At 32.9% G+C, this 18,498-nt stretch overlaps 1 protein-coding gene across 1 annotated transcript in view; it reads right to left on the bottom strand.

The window, feature by feature from the left end:
- SMAD2 (SMAD family member 2) overlaps positions 1-18,498 on the bottom strand; it is a 56,621-nt gene that overhangs the window by 20,479 nt on the left and 17,644 nt on the right. The window contains exons 2-5 of the mRNA XM_003784715.3: positions 7,296-7,385; positions 6,080-6,273; positions 5,147-5,281; positions 2,222-2,296 (exon numbers count right to left, since the gene is read on the bottom strand). Of these exons, the coding sequence (XP_003784763.1) occupies positions 2,222-2,296; positions 5,147-5,281; positions 6,080-6,273; positions 7,296-7,385 (494 nt within the window). The remainder of the gene's footprint in view (positions 1-2,221; positions 2,297-5,146; positions 5,282-6,079; positions 6,274-7,295; positions 7,386-18,498) is intronic.

Genomic DNA, 18,498 nt, shown 5'->3' with positions numbered 1-18,498 from the left:
AAAAAAAAAAAAATCGATTCATTGAATTTGAATTGAATTGAATTGTGTCCTGCTCTATGAAAGGTATAAAGTAGAGTCAGAGAAAAGGCCAATTTTGTTCTAAATCGGGGACCTGCATCAGTCAGAACTGTCTCTTTTTTGCAATAGCACCGCTTAGAGAGGAACTGACAACAAGGAAGGGACTGGTAGTTAAATCAACATTTAGCATCTCACAAATCAGATATTTCCACTGTCCTTACAGTGAGTCATTTAAAATGTGTCATTCTGAAAGTAACATTGCTCCCTTGAAACAGCATTAGAAATATTAGGTTAGATGTAAAGTTGGCTCTAACACAGAATTCATTTTAGCTGATTCAATTTCTTTTCTTCTTTTTTATTTTGATGTATAACCAGTGATAATACTTATATTAACGCTCCTCCTGTGTTATATTGTCGAATAGGTGTTTGTGCACTAATTGAAATCCCTGTAGCCCTTTGTGTCCAGCTTCTTTCACTTAACATAGTCCTTTCAGGGGCAGCACCTGTGGCTCAAAAGGGTAGGGCATCAGCCCCATATGCCGGAGGTGGCGGGTTCAAACCCAGCCCCAGACAAAAAAATAAATAAATAATTTTTAAAAAATTAAAAAAAAAAAAAACATAATCCTTTCAAGGTCTATCCATGCTGAAAAACTTTATGTCAATACCATCATTTCTTCATATGGGTATATAATATTCCACTGTAGGGACATATTTAGTTTAATTTGTCCATTCATCATTTGATGGACATGTGAATTGTTTATCCTTTTAGAATGTTATGAATAATGCTTACATAACCATTTGTGTACAAGTTTTTGTATGGACATGTTTTCAATTCTAGGAATGAAATTGCTGGGCTATATGATAACTCTATATTTAATTTTCTGAGGAACATCAGACGTTTTCAAAGCATTTAAACCATTTCATTGTTCCCACCAGCAACAGATGAGGACTCCCATCTTCCCACATCCCCACCAATACTCTGTTATTGCCCTTTCTTTGATTATAGCCATCTAGAGGGTGGGAAGTAGTATTTCATTGTGGTTTATGATATTCAGCGTCTTTCCATGCCATTCACTTTTACTTTATTTTACTTTGTTTGTCTGGTTTTTATCATGCCATTTACTTTTAAATGCCACTATAACAGCTGTCCATCACAGGACAAAAAAAGAACAATACTGCTTCAAGAATAAAGTTCTCGGCATATCAGGAAGACATATTTGGAAAACCAAGTATCATCTACATTAAGACATTTGTAATAACATATGCTATTTTCAATGATCATTAGAGTAATTACTTTTTTTAGTTATCTGCTACAACCATAAATATGATTTGCTACAGCAGAAGCTCCTTTATCTTAGAATCAAAAAATGGAATAAGCAACAGAATTATTACAAAATCTCCCTCTTCTACCAATGCTAATCCCTTTTAAAATAATTTAGATTTGCCTAATTGCAGAATGTGTTAGCATAAGACACATAGAAAGACTGATGGTATAATTTGTTGGGTTGTGATATTAAGGTGTCAATCCTTAAGATACATTAATCAAAGTAGACAATTACAATGATATCAAAGTGATTTCACTGGTAATCTATTCTTGTCAATTACACATTTTATTATACAACAACTGGTTTGAAGTTTTAATATGTATAATATTTATATATGTTAAAACTTTTTTCTCTATCATTGTTTGGAGTTGGTAGCTAAATATGAGAAATTAATCAAATTAGGTCAGATATAAGTTATTTTTTGTAAGCAATCTACTATAATTCAGAACTCATGATTAAGTTAAAGGAACATTAAAAAGTTGATCTTCATCTCTCACCCTCAAATTCCTCTAAAAATCTGTTATTGGACTAATTATGGTCATATATCCCAAAGAGATATTTATTCACAGAGTAACAAAGCCTTTAAACAGAAGCAAGTATTTAAAAATAAAAGCATGTGAGTGTTCTAAAATTTTCATTCACTCTAAGAATATAACCATAACAATTACTCTGTACAGTAGCAGAGGTTAATTTTTCAGTGACAACATCCCCCCCCACCCGCCACGTGAAGGTTCAGATCTGGTCAAACCAAGATAGAAGATATTTTTGTTTGGTATGTTTCTCAACCTCTCCAGATTTAAGAGGACCATCTCTGGTGCATTTCAAGTAATGCAAGAAATACATATCTAATTATTAAGAAATTCTGAAACATTTTTTACCTGTGTCCATACTTTGATTCAACTGTTGATCACTTGTTTCTCCATCTTCACTAATATATCCAGGAGGTGGTGTTTCTACAAAAGTTAAAAACAAATCAAGTATAATTGCAATATAATCTTTCCACATTTTCTCCCAACTACCAAAGTTAACCAATGAATCACTCCAAATAACAATTAAGATTATATAACATTACTATAAAAAAACAACACTAGATACTGAGAGTTTATGATTGAGATCCTGAAACACAGGTCTTGAAGGTGAATCCTTAAAAACTACTCATAGTAACAATCTAGCTCTCTAGATGTACTTTCTTAGACATTATTTACATATCTGCCTCATTCCCATATGTATACATTCTGGGGTGAGAGCCAAAAATACAACTTCAAAGACGCCTCAGTTTGAAATTAGTAGGCTTCAAAGACATTAGTACCTACAATTTTTTTTTTTAACTAATGAACATCATCGACGGGTACTTAAGAGATTAAAGGAACACACACACACACACACACACACACACACGATTTTAGGTTACAAAATTAATAGAGGCTTACATCTTACACTAAATTCTACAGGGCAAAATATAATAGTATGGTTTAGGACTGGTCTAGCCTGAATTCTACCTAAAAAGTTTATTTCTCTAGGGATTTCTAAGTGGTAAATTCTAAGTGTTTAAAGCAGAAAATTCAATTGAAATACAGACTACTGCAAAAAACTGCAGTAAAATACTCCCTAAAAATAAATACATATTAGGATTCTAATGTGCATTCCCAGCACGTTTTCTGAATAAAATGTTTACTTCAGGAGGCATCTGAACAGCTGAATACGCTTCTCATAAAATAAAAACCATTGAAACCATTTCACCAACTATAATTTTAAGAAAGAAAAAGAAATTAATAAGGTTTTCAACAGTTTAACATTTACGTTGCTTAGCAGTTTTAAGCATTTCAAGACAATACAGACATAAATCTAAAAAAAAATTTGTAATTATCAGAAAGGAGAAAGGGAAGATGGGCATTAAGGGTTTCCTTTATAACCCTTTACAATCTGGCTCAATAAGCTAACTATAAATTTTAAGTTCATATCAAACTTTTCATTTGGGTGTATCTCCAAATTTTTAAAACTGAAATTCTAAGAATAAAATATCTTCATATAATGAAACAATAAAGAACACAAAATAAGAATACATATCATTATGCGCTGCTCTGGTTAAAGCTGATAAATTTAAATAGAGCTAAGCTTTGACAATTTAACGACCAAAAATACCGAACTTTAAAATATTTTATCCTATTGCATTTCCTTACTTTTCTACATCATTATTTATATATAAAAGAACAAAGCTGTTAGCATTTTAGAGAAAATGTTAAAATTTCTTTTGAAGTAGAATAAAGAGTGAATCTTTTAGTTTTGTTATCACTTGGAGCTGGATAAAGCCTTGTTGTTTAGAAAAGCAAATGGGTATAATCCACCTCCAACTTTCTACTTTATATAAATACCCAAAACTAAATACTAAAATAAAAAAAAAAAAGAAAAATTAAGCCCAAACATCTTTATAACTGAAAGTCACTAAATATTCTGCTTAACATCCTTTAAAATAATTATTGAGTATGTCTCACATGTACAAGACAATATGCTCACAACCTAAGTTTCCTGGTACTGCTCAATAATAGCAATTCCTGACTCAGACTTAAAATGCCTCCCCCATACACATATACAAACACATATACAAGACACATTTATAAAAGAAAGACCAACAGCTTCTACCCAGGAAATGCCCTGTTTTATAGTCCTACATCCTTATCCTAGTGGATCATAACTCTCCCCTCTCCTCCTGACTTCTCAAAAAGTTGCTATTTCCTAGCAACCCAAAAGGCAGCTTTAAATTCTCTTTTGAAATAAAATAGCAATCAAAGAAATGTGCATTAAAATACTTCCAAAACTCCAAAACTATTTCTCATCTGTAAAACTGGCTATTTTAAAAAAGCACTTCTTCTTTTTCTTATATTTCTAATACTGTCTTCAATGAACACTGTCTTCAGGGATATATTAAGAAATAATTACAGGAAAGTTGGCCACACAATGGACTATAACAGAATGGTCAACATATGGAAGTGGTGAATACAAGGAACTAGGCCCACTGTACTAATATGTACATATGGTGAATGCCTGGTCTATGAAAATCAGGTCAACTTAAGGAGGTGGTCAACATAGAGAAGTGGGCAACTATGGAGATTCTACTGTGTTTAATGTACTTGAAGCTCTTAAGTTCCTTACATATTTTAGTGTATACAATAAAACCATGAGTAGAATAGAGGAACATTAGGAAAAGTGAAAAAAACTGAGACAATAAAAATCTTCATCCTAATATTACACTTTTTGTTTGTGCTAGGGAGAAAAATCAACCAACCAAACAAAAAAATAACAAAATATTAAGTTGTTGTCCTAAAAGATGGTAAAGTCTAAAAGGGTATGTATAGTATCATGGAAATATTACTGTATCATATAATACAACAGTGTGAGCATAATGTGAGAGCCATGTGGTTTAATTCATTTTCATTAGAAATTACTGAAGTGCAAATGAAATGTAACTAAAATACTTTTTCTATTATCATTTATGTTGCTTATTCTGCATCTCTCTCAGCTTCAACAACTAAGACAAACTTACTAAGATCTTTTCTTTTCTGCTTCTCACAGTACTTTGATTAAAGCCACTGTAAAAGAAAATGAAATATAAAGTAAAACTTTTCTCCAAACTGTTTAATGTACTAAGCTTATATATTTCATGAAATAATCCAATAAATCAGATTTTTCTATTCAAAATCCAGAAACTTTTTTTAAAAGTGAAATCATAATTTAGTAACACTTCAAATGTTTGAACAAAAATTTCTCTCTATACAAATTTTAGAAGATTCAGAAGGCAAAAATACCTGGGATATAATTACTCTGTGGCTCAATTCCTGCTGGGAAATTAGTGTTTTCTGGAATGGAGTGGGTATAATCATCCAGAGGCGGTAGTTCTGTTAGGATCTCAGTGTGCCGTGGCACTAATACTGGAGGCAAAACTGAAAAAGTTACAAGAAACCCGAGTTAATGGCAAACAGCAAAAGGGGAAGGAATACTTATGGTAAGTTTTTACCAAGAAGAAGAGGAAAACGAAGTTAGGGTCTACCTATCTGGTATATACTAGTTATTGAGAAACTGACAAATCTGAGTATGGCTTAAACTTATTATGTAACTCACCATCTAAAATGCCATGCTCTAATTTATTTCCTACTTTTAGTAAGAATGTGACCCTCGTAATATTACATTACCACAGAAGTTCATAAATCCCCATTGGAAAAGTTGAGAAAAGATTAGCTTGGTTTATAAAATCAGATTTAGGGATTTTTTATAAAAAATATAAGCTATATGCTTTTTAAAAAAAGTTTCAAGTAGACAGCAAACTAAATGAAGTCTTGCTACAAGCTTTACTAAACTGCTTATATACAAATGATGTCATTAAAATAATTCTGAAAACACTCAAAGAGCAAAATGCTTGTAAGTCACTGCAGCAGAGAAGTTCAGCAATGTATTAGTTTAGCTCTAAGCAGACTGCAAATCTGTGGGATTTCCTGGATACATACTTTGATGCCAAGTAGTATGCTAGTCCAAGAAACTGACATAACTTTTCCCTCTAAGATATGTTTTTCCACATAAAATTTTAGAAAATAAAAAGCATTTTTAACCACCAAATAACATGCTGAATTTAAAGTACTTACTTAGATTTTACACTAAAATTTTCGTGAGTCCCAAGAATACCTAAGTAAGCTTAAATTCAGGCATTTCATTTAAAACTAGAAAAAAACCCTGCATCTTCCTACCTGGTGTCTCAACTCTCTGATAGTGGTAAGGGTTTACACATACTTCATCCTTTTTAAGATTAAAAGCATATTCGCAGTTTTCAATTGCTTTGAGTTCATGATGACTGTGAAGATCAGGCCAGCGCCACAATCGGCAATATATAACATGTGGCAATCCTTTTCGATGGGATACCTGAAGACGACCATCAAGAGACCTATTGGGAAGCAAGGGGGAAAGGAGGGAACTTTAAAAAAATAAGTGTAGTCAAATGGACTAAATTTGTTCAATAACAGCATAAAAAAAGAAATGATAGCCATTTAGTTAGTTTTAGGGAGAATCAGGAAGAAAAATGTACTTTTTAATGGATCTGACAAAAAAGTACGCAGCAGCACTAGCAGATGTTTCTTATAAATATGCTACATAAATGACTTGAATGCCAATGAAAAATGCTAACTACTTGGGGGAAACTGATTTTTCCAGAAGAATATTATACAATTATACTTGAAAAACTTTTTGTCAGCTTCTATATATATCAAACTTTTTAGAGATGCTTCTAAGGGCATTAATTCTGTAGTGACTAAATAGTCAAAAACAGAACTAGTGTGAAAAATGGTAAATACCAACAATGACATGATAATAACTTGCTCAGACTAACGTAACTCATTACCCAGTTGTGACTGCTTTGAGAACTGAGGTTTATCTATATAGTTCACACATAAATGCAGATGGTGATGAATATGATGAGATGAAATGGACAAATACCATATACTCAAAAAAGAGAATGAAATGATTAAAAAGGTAACATAAAACAAGCTGGCCTGCTGTTAACTGTTATATAAGGGGTTTATTAAATAACTGTATTTATTAGTATAAAGATGAGATTTTGATGACAACAAGAAATTTAGCAAAACTGGTCATGTACCTACTTAAAACTTAGGCCACCGACAGAGTATATCTAATCTTGAACTAAAATGAATAGTTATAAAAATTCTTATTCTTTAGGGGAGGCAATAATTTAAAGAAGATTCAAAACTAGAATTGCATCGATCAAAACATCAGCTGAAACATTTAATGTATTTTTTAATAATGGCAAGCAGATATTTTAAATGCTATGCCTTATTTTACATTAAGGAAAACATCCTGAACAAAATTATACTAAGCAACCCAGTATAGGTCTTCCAAAACATCCCCCCACCCACAAGATCTCTAGGATTTGACAGAGGGCAGAATATTCACCTGGTTTGTTCAGAGAAGCTGTAAAGGCCTGTTGTATCCCACTGATCTATCGTATTTGGTGTACTCAGTCCCCAAATTTCAGAGCAAGTGCTGTGCATAAATTGAAAAACAAAAAATTGATGTGAACATGGAAGCATGGTTATTCAAAATACCATGATGTAAAACATGGAGAATGTACAGAATACTTCCTTCACCCAGAAAATATAAATTGCTTCACTTTTTTCACAGGCGTTTAGTACTAGTTACTATATTTTCTATATGAAGGAAGCCAATAAAATGAAACATGTGACTCCAGATAAGTTATGATTATGTTTTTAAAATGTGAACACTAATGCTTTCTAGCTTAATGAATCATACTTATAAAGCCTTTTCTAATCTCCTCTATTCAGAACAAAAGGTCTAATACCACGGGCCTTACTAGACTTGTTTTATTTTATAATCCAATTTTTTTAAAAAAGTACCTGAACACGAATGTCAATTGATATTCTTAATGTACAAAAAATCCCAAGTAAAATAGACACATATTCACAATTACAATTTCAGGTTATTTGGTCCCAATACTTAAATATTCAGTTTTTCTGAAAATTATTATTATACTCCTATCACTAGTATGGACAAAAAACAGAATTTGAAATCATTGTAATATAGTATACAGTCTTAATTTTTTCTTCACATTTCTTTGCAGAACATGGGCAGCCCAGAGATAATCCTTCCTATTTTGTAGGCCGCTACTTATCATTTCAAAGTAACTTCTGGTCAGTGGGAGATGGGAAGAAGAGCTTAAAAGTCTTGGAATGGAACTGCCAAGTCTCTCAGGTACTAAGCTGTACTTTTAAAATGAATCAAAAGGCAATTTCTAAAACTCAAGTTCCATTTCTCACGTATTTACAAAATAATCAAAATTTCAAAGAGGAGCAATGTGTCAAAACAACTTTGGAAAATAAATCAAACAACTGATTAAATTCTAAATTCACACATCGCTAGTGAGCTAATTAGATCAACAGTTCAAAGGAAAATGGTGAAAAGTGCTCACTTTCAGTGGCCAGGCAACACAGTCACCTGTTATGCTGGGCTTCAGTGCTACAGGTCTCTGGACCAGCCATTAGGCTGGAGGAAAATGTCAAAATACTCTACTTGCGGGCTATAGTAAATGGACAGTTTAAAAAGGAAGGTTGAAAATTTTCTAGCACCTCCTTGAAATACTTTACAAATTCTCTTGCTTTTATAGAGAGGTCAAACATAAAATATACTGGATCATAAAAGTCAGAAAAAGCCAAGTAATTAGAGGATAATTTAGATCTTTTCTTTTTTCCCCAAAGATACGCTGATTAAAAAATCATGACATAATGGATCCTTTACTTAAAAGATAGCAGACTTCTGTTGGACATATGTAGCATGCTGCAGCTGAAATCACAAAAGAATCACCTAAATCCTAGAGACTCATGAGTCTAAGGGAGAAATATTATACAACTGATATATCTTTCTTTGAAAATAATTAACAGAAGTGTAGATATCAACATTCTATTCTGCTCTGATGATACAAGAACATTTCACTCAAGTTACTCTGGCACTGACATGAGTACCAGAATCTAAAATACAGCACGGAAGAGCTTAAATTGTGCTTTATTTACTCCTTGAAAGGAATCAGAGAAGAATACAGTAATTGTTAAGAATTTGTAATCAATCTAGCGGCTAACAGGGAACCCAACCCTAACTTGGTCACTTTCCAAAGGCTATCACAGGGTGTACTTACTCAAGCCTCAGTCCTATTATTTATTACAATATCTCTCACAAAATTGGAAGATTTTAAAATGTTAAATATGCTTCCAGCTAGTAAAATCTTAACTTGGTTATGTCAGAAAAAAAATTTTTTTAAAGATTCCAATTTATAACAAAATACAGTTGGCCCTCTATGTCCAAAAGTTCCACATCCTTGAATTTAACCCACCAAAGACCAAAAAGGTTTAAAAAAAAAATGCAATTGAAAAAAGCAAACTTAAAAATATATACAATAACTATTTACACAGCATTTACATTGTCTGAAATATGAGTAATCTAGAGATGATTTAACGAATTAGAGACCATTCTCCTACATGAAATATTGCCAGAATAGAAAAACAAACATCACATGTATTCAATACTAAACTGGACCTAGTTGATCAACATTTATGTACATATATGGAAGAAAAACTCAAAGAAAGGTGAGGGGGCAGGAGAGGTACAGTAAATTCACACCAAATTGGTGCAATGCACACATTTGGGTTTGACAGAGTAAGTTTGACTTAAAATGTATAAAAACAAATTATGTAACCAAAATGTGTGTACCCCTATAATATTCTGGCAAGAGAAAAAAAACAGCTTCTGAAATCCATTTTTAAAAAGTATATGGGAGGACACACACGGCTTATATACTACTCATTTTATATCAGAGACTTGAGCATCCATAGACTTTGAAATCTAAGAGGGATCCTGAAACCAATTCCCCCATAGATACTGAGGGCCTCGTATAAAGCTTCTAGATAAATGTAATTATAAATGTGTCAAAGCCATACAAATAAATATTTTGGATATAACCTAATCAGACAAAAGTATATTTAGACAAGGCAACTAGAATTCAAACAGAAAACTACAGTCTTTTGTTTTGGGAATCAGAATGTGGGGCCAGAAAGGTTAGAAAAAAAAGATGGAGCTAACCTACATGGAGAGAAAACATTAACATATGACAGGGGTCTCTGCTCAAATTAAAAACCTTGCCATAAGATATTTTTAAAAACCTAAGTATACAAAGAGAAACCCTGTGTTGATAGATGACTCAATGTTAACATGCCTATTTTCCCTTAATAATGTGGCCTACCTGTTTATCTATTACAATCATAGTTTCAGCAAAAAAAAAAACTTTGTAGCAATTGACAGGCAGATCCAAAATGTATATGGAAATGCTAAGGATTGTGAACAACAAAACTATCTTAAAAAAGAATTACTGACTCACAGATGAATCTCAAAAATATCAGGCAGTTTTAATCACTCTTGATCAAGAGAAACTTTATGACTACATAAGTAATTACATATAACTACACATAAGTAAATCCACTTACGTGAAGTTATAGAAGTGGCAAAATAAATTGAAAAGTGAAAAATTTCAAACAGTGGTTGCGTCCAGAAGAACCACTAGGAAGTATAAAAGAACCTTCTGGAGGATACCCTGGTATATGCATCTGTCAAATCCAATCATTATTTGTGTACTTTGCCACATGAAAATTCTACCTAATTTTAAAAAAGGTAAAAAACACAAAGAAAGAAGTAAAAACTTGAACAGAAAGTCCCTACAAAAAAGTACAGATGGTAATTTCACATATGATAAAGAAGGTTCCCTATGAATTTACAAGGAAAAGTCCCTAAAATATATTAAGTGAAAAAAGCAAGAGTAGGTTAAGCATAGTATATTACTCTTTGCATATATATATTAAAAAAGGACAGATAAAAAGATTTTTAAGTATTTGCTACACACACATCATGAAGAGTAGTTTTAAACAAGGGAGAGGGTGGGAAGACTTTTCGATGTATGTTTGTATATACTGCATGCATGTGTACACAAACATAAACATATTTTTAAGCTGTGTGAATGTATTGCCTTTTACCAAAATTAGATCAAAATATTGCCATAGAATAAATACTAATCCATGTCATACTGACATTTCTATTAAAAGCTCTGCTTTTAATCTTAGATAACTATGTATAAAAAGCACACTGTTATTTCCTATACTGCATCATTTCAAGCACACTTTGGCATTAGTATAGGAGGCAAGTAATGCTAACATGCCAACTTGAGCTTATTCATTCTTTCCTGACACAATGTCCTCTCTACCTCTTGTAGGCCTTTTGGTACCAATTTTTTTCACATGCATTTATTAACAACTGTCCCTAGCTACCTTTTAACTTTACTATTATGCCTAGCAAACCAGGTCAATTTTTAAGATGCTTTTAAAATCTTAAAAAGTGGGAAGGTCAAATCAGGCAGCTTTAATCACTTACTCTCCCTTAAAAGATTGACTATGTCTGACTACATTGCATTTTCCCACAAGACCCTGAGCTCCCAAAGGTCTCTGTGTACCTACCACCCAGCAAACAAGGTATTTATTTGGTGACTCAATAAGTATCTTCATAGTATTGCTAGTCACACTAAATCCTAACACTGGAGAAAAATTTCATCACTTAGGTTACCAAAATGTAGGAAAAGAATGCAGGAAAAATTTTAGATAAATTTTTAGCATTGATTGTAACTATATGAAACTACTTATACATTCAATAAACTTCAATAAGCCATAAATGTTACTTAAACTGTAACATTATTTTGTATAATGCTTAAAAGGAAAAACCTCTTTCAATTTTATTTATAAGAAGCATCCCAAAGTGAAAAAATGTATATCTTAGAATCAGTAAAATATTTAATAGCAATCATCTTTACAAGTTACTATTCTATATCAAGCAAAGTGTAAGACTTTACTTTAAATGGATTATGGACCTCACAGTAACCTGCAAACTATGTAAAAAACAGTATCTGTCACTCCTTACATTGATGTTAATTGGAATTTTGTTGGTTATGTAACAGAGCATAAATTGCTCTTTTGGTTAGCCTAAGTTTACACTAAATTATGTTTCAATGCATCTAAGTAATATTAAGGCACATCTACAAGAAATGTCTATGTATTATTCAACTGGGACAAGCAAAAACCTGCACAACATCAAGCAGTTTGTATTAAGGATAGAGAAGAGTAACTCTGAAAATGTCAAAATAATAAAAATATGTGCTATGTGAAATCAAAAACACATCCTAAAGAAATTATTAAGTTTATTACTATAACAATGATAGCAATATCCAAACACATTGGCACACTATTTCCTAACTTATTTGACCATTTATCTTTAGGACATCTTAAAACTCTTAAGTATTGAAAAATACCAGGCAAAAATTGGTCTCAGATAAATTCTGCATGATCAATATTTGATTGTTCACTAATTACATAAAACACTATAATATGTTGAAATAAGATGTAATAGACCACAAACCAACCACAATGCTGGCCCTATGTCAGTATACAGGCAGATGAGCAAGCCTGTGTTGGTATCTCATATAAAGTCCTGACGTTCTTTGAATAGAACACAATTTCTTAAAGGTAGATTATCACACTATCAACTGTGTACCTTCCTTCCATACATATCCAGCTTGAATTAAAAAGATGTGAGGAAAAGAGTGGAATAGCTACTGAAATCATAAATATACTAATATATCAAAAACATTTGTTGGCCTACAATATATTAGTTGATCACTAAACTAACAGACTGGCTTGGTGGTAAACTTGGCAGAAAGCCTCACCAAATTTACCTAGTAATCACTTTTACAATGAGTATCAGTAAAATTAACACACTGAAGACTTTCTTCATCTAAGAATAAATTAACCTTTGAAAACTGAAATTAAATTTTAAAATCTAATACATGATTGACAAGTTGTATACTCATATACATTTTATACACACATTTAAATCAGCATTTTATACTGGTTCAATCACCTAGACATTATGTATTTGTGTCAATTAATGTACCTTTTTTGCATTGAGGACATATGTATTTTATTCACATACTTCTCACAGGGAGATAAAAGAGAAGCAATGAGAACCAAGTTCAAGAGAACAACACCTATTTTGGGCAAAGGAAGGCTTGTATCACACAGAATGTTAAACCTTTAAACTAGTTTTACTGTTCCTGACATATTTGCATGATTTCCTCCTTCAGTTAAACAACGAATGTCAAAAGGAAGAAACTGATTTTACTAATTTATTCTTTTTCCTGATCTTCTTGCCTAGGACATATTTCTTCTTCAAATCAAATAGAATTTGTCACTGTGGAAAATTTAAAGCATGCTGGACATGGAATAAAATTAAAGGGGTTAATAAATTAACAGAACAGTACGAACAAAAAAAAAGTTACTTCATGATCCAGCTTTTGATTACTGTTATATTCAAATAATACAGATTTCTAGGGAATAATTTGTATCTATGCATCCATAATTACTTCTACTCACAACAGGATAATCCTTTCATTTTTATATATGACTTGAGACCAGAAGTTTGTATTTGAACTAGCTCAGGAATGAAGAGCTAACCACTGTTATAATAGAAGGTCTCCGTAATTGCATGTACTGCCTGTATACTCCATCATCACTACAAAATTGCTAGATGGGGAATGGAAAACAAGGTAACACCTACCTCCACAGTTTTGTACATTCCTTCCACCAATGAAAAAGGATCCTTAGAAACCACATTATACTTAACAAATTTGCAAAGGATACAAGTGAACAATGAAGTTTTCATTGTCTGCAGAAAACTTACCCCAAAGCTGTCAACTTATTGAAAGCATTTGCTATGCGTTTTATACACATTATCGAATTTATGCTATGTACTCACATCAACCTTGTAACATGAAATACCACTGCCATTATTTTTAAAAAGTAGGAAGGAAACATGAGGAGTTAAATAACTTAAAAGGTCATAGACCTAATGTGATAAAAGCCAGGATTGATATCTACTTCTGGATGGCTTAAAATCCTAAATTCTTCAGGATACACTTCTGTAGTATGATAGTTTAAATCTGTTGTTCCAGTTTTTTTACAAGAGGGGAAACTTAAAGAACTGCAAATATTACTGAAAGACATAAAATAAAGTAATAATTAAAAATGTTTAAATGTAATTCACTTATTTTATGTCACTAGAAACAAAGTGATTGTTGATTAAACTAAAAATCTTAATCAATGATTAAGAATAATACCTTTTATTTGCCTCATAATCTAATTTTTTCTCCTATATTTTGTTTTGTTTGCAAAATGCAGACAATCCTGAGAAACAAGTCATTGCAAATTCAAGTTGTTTTAAGCTACTACATCTATAAATGCTAATAACTGTATCTCTTGAAATCTTAGAGTATATTGAAACATAAGTATCAGGAAATTTATTTCAAAAAGTTGAATTATCAACAATAGTCAACAAGCACTTATATTCCTTCATAATTAAGGTATACTAGGCAGTAACTAAATCTGGAGACAATTTAACAGGGTCCTTAATTGGTGTAACCCTTCACTCTGTACAGAAAACGTTTTTCAATTTTATCTTACAGCAGTGAAATAGTAACCATTCAAAAACAAACTCATAGTCGGGCATGGTGGCTCATTTCTGTAATCCTAGCATTCTGGGAGGCTAAGGCAAGTGAATCACCTCAGCTCTGGAGTTTGAGACCAGCCTGAGCAAAAGACCTCATCTCTACTAAAAATAGAAAAACTAGCCAGGCATTGTGTTACAGGCATGCAGCTCTGGCTACTCCAGAGGCTGAGGCAAGGAGACTGACTGAGCCAGAGTTTGAGGTTGCTGTGAGCTAGGATGCCAAGGCATGCAACCCCAGGCTAAGAAAATGGAAAGACAGAACAAAAACTCAGATGAGAAATATGCAAAGGATATGGCAGAGCTTAGGAAATGAAGAAAATAATCAGGGAATATAAAGATGCAGTAGAAACTATCAAAAATAGGTTATACCACGAAGAAGAAAGAATCTCAGAGCAAGAGAATAAAGTTTTTGAGTTAATCCAGGTAGTTAAAGAGAAAGAAAGCAGAACAGGTGCTTAGAGAACGAGACTCCATGAGGCATTCAAACATAAGAATAACAGGGATTCCTGAAGGGGAAGAAGATTGTCCCAAAGGAAAGGAAGGCCTACTGAAGACTATCATAAATGAAAACTTCCCAATTTTTACTAAGGATCGCAACACACTCCTTCCAGATGGATACTGGATCTCAGTCATCTCAACTCAAACAGAGCCTAGCCAAGAGACATTGTAAAGAACCCATCTGAAGTCAAGATGAAAGAAAAAATTCTGTAAGTAGCCAAGAATAAGCACAAACTGACCTATAGAGGCACAACCATTAGGATGACAGCAGACTCTTCAACTGAAACCTTCCAAGCCTGAAGAGCATGGTTACCCACCTTCAACATTATTAAATAAAACAATTCTCAGCACCAAATTCTGTATCCTTCTAAACTAAGCTTCAAAATTGATGGAGCAATCAACTTTTTGCAGATATAGAAGCACTGAGGAAATTTGCCACAACAAGACAGCTCTACAGGAAATACTTAGACCTATTCTCAACACTGACCATCACAATAGACCACCAGCAAAGTAAACGCCCAGAAGCTAAAAGTCAAAACTTACTTCCACAATAGAGCGAAAGGATAAAACCACACAACAGACTTTCACAAAATAAGATGAATAGAACACCACACTTACCTATTCTCTCAATAAATTTCAATGGACTGAATTCACCACTGAAAACGCATAACCTGGTTGATTTGATAACAAAAAGCATGAGCCATCCATATACTATCTCCAAGAGACACACCTAGTCTTGAAGGATAAATCAAGACTCAGGGTTAAAGGATGAAAAACAGTATTTTAAGCAAAAGGAAATCAGAAGAACAGAGGGATTACAATCTTATTTTCAGATACAAGCAGATTTAAAGCAACTAAAGTTAAGAAAAACAAAGATGGACACTTTATATTGGGTCAAAGGAACTATACAACATTTCAATTTAAAATAATTATGCATCCAACTTAAATGGTCTCAGATTTATGAAGCAGACCTTGATGGGTCTGAGCAGTATGATATCCCATAACACCATAATAGTTGGGGACTTTAACACCCCTCTGACAGAACTGGACAGATCCTTTAAACAGAAACGAAACTAAACAAAGATACAAAGAACGTAAATTTGACCCTAGAACAAATGAGATTAATAGACATATACAAAATACACCATCCCAAAGCTAAGGAATATACATTTTTCTTGTCAGCCCATGGTATGTACTCTAAAATCAACCACATACTAGGATACAAATTAAATCTTAGCAAAATTAAAAGAACAGAAATTATACCTTGTATCTTCTCAGACCACACAGCAACAAAAGTGGAATTCAACTCTAACAAAAACATTTATTCCCACCCAAAGACTTGGAAATTAAATAACCTTATGCTGATTGATAGTTGGGTTGAAGAAAAGATAAAAGAGGAAATTGTTAAATTCCTCAAACATAACAATGAAGACACAAGTCACCAAAAACTGTGGGATATAGCAAAAGCAGTCGTAAAAGGGAAATTTAGCACATTTGATGCCTACATTTTAAAAATAGAAAGAGAGCACATCAACAAACTAATGAATCATCTTATGGAATTGGAAATAGAAGAACAATCTAATCCCAAACCCAGCAGAGGATGAGAAATAAACAAAATTAAATTAGAGATTAATGAAACTGAAAACAAAAGAATCTTCAGAAAATTAGTAAAACAAAAAGTTGGTTTTTAGAAAAAATAAAGTTGATAAACCTCTGGCCAGGTTAACTAGAAACAGAAAAGTAAAATCTGTAATAACCTCAATCAGAAATGATAAAGGAGGAGGGGAGGGTGGGTGGAGGGAGGGTGATTGGTGGGATCATACCTATGGTTCATTCTATAAGGGTACATGTGAATCTCTCTAAATGTAGAATATAAATGTCTCAACACAATAACTAAGAAAAAGACATTAAGGCTATGTTAACTAGTTGGATCAAAGTATTTCAAATTGTATACAGAAACAGTACACTGTACCCCATGATAATATTAATGTATACACTGCTATGATTTAATTAAAGAAAAAAAAAAAGAAATGATAAAGGGGAAATAACAACAGATGCCACAGAGATACAAGAGATCATCTCTGAGTACTACAAGAAACTCTAGGCCCAGAAATTTGACAATATGAAGGAACTGGATCAATACCTGGACTCACACTCTCTCCCCAGACATAATCAAGAAGAAATAAATCTCAGACTGATTTCAAGAACTCAGATCAAAGAAACAATAAAAAAACTCCCAATTAAAAAACGCCCTGGTCCAGATGGCATCACACGAAAATTCCATCAAACCTTAAAAGAAGAGCTTATGCCCATACTGCTGAAATTATTCCAAAAAATTGAGAGGGAAGGAATCTTCCCCAACACATTCTACAAAGCAAACATCACCCTGATACCAAAACCAGGAAAAGACCCAACTAAAAAGGAGAATTTCAGACCAATTTCACTAATGACTATAGACCCAAAAATTCTCAATAAAATCCTAGCCAACAGATTATAGCTACACATTAAAAAAGTCATTCATCATGATCAAACAGGTTTCATCCCAGGGATGCAAGGCTGGTTTAACACACATAAGCCCATAAACATAATTCACCATATCAACAGAAACAAAAACAAAGACCATATGATCCTCTCAATAGTTGCAGAGAATGCAATCAATAAAATTCATTCTCTTCTAATTAGAACATTTAATACTTTAGGCATACACGGCACATTTTTTAATCTGATCAAAGCCATCTATGATAAACCCACAGTTAATATTATACTAAATGGAATAAAACTGAAAGCTTTTCCACTTAGAACTGGAACCAGATCAGGTTGTCTTCTGTCACCACTACTATTCAACATAGGGCTCCAAGTTCTAGCCAATACAATCACACCAGAGATGGAAATAAGGGGCATCCAAATGGGTTCAGAGGAGTCAAACTCTCACTTTTTGATGACAATATAATCTTATAGTTAGAGAACCCCAAAGACTCAACCACGAGACTGTGGAAGTGATCAAACAATACCGTAATGTTTGACGATATAAAATCAATGTCCACAAATCAGTAGCCTTTGTATGCCAATGCCAATAACAGCCAAGATAAGAAGCTAATCAAAGATAATCTCTTCACAGTAGCTTCAAAATAAAATTAATTACCTAGGAATATACACATCAAAAGAGGTGAAGAAGATCTACAAAGAAAAATCACGAAACTCTAAGAAACAGCAGAAGATATTAACAAATGGAAGAACATATCATGCTCATGGCTGAGAACAATAAACACTGTGAAAATGTCTATACTACCCAAAGCAATCTACAGGTTCCATGCAATCCCCATTGAAATACCTCATCATACTTTCAAGATTTGGAAAGAATAATTCTTCACTTTTTTTTTTTTGCAGTTTTTGGCTGGGGCTGAGTTTTGAACCCACCACCTCCAGCATATGGGCCAGCACCCTACTCCTTTAAGCCACAGGCACTGCCCAAGAATAATTTTTCACTTTGTAT

The sequence above is a fragment of the Otolemur garnettii genome, unplaced genomic scaffold (assembly GCF_000181295.1).
Source record: "Otolemur garnettii isolate 467f Iridium unplaced genomic scaffold, OtoGar3 scaffold00012, whole genome shotgun sequence".
Lineage (NCBI taxonomy): Eukaryota > Metazoa > Chordata > Mammalia > Primates > Galagidae > Otolemur > Otolemur garnettii.
Note: the sequence above shows the minus strand (reverse complement) of the source record. Positions and strands in the feature narration are given on the sequence as shown.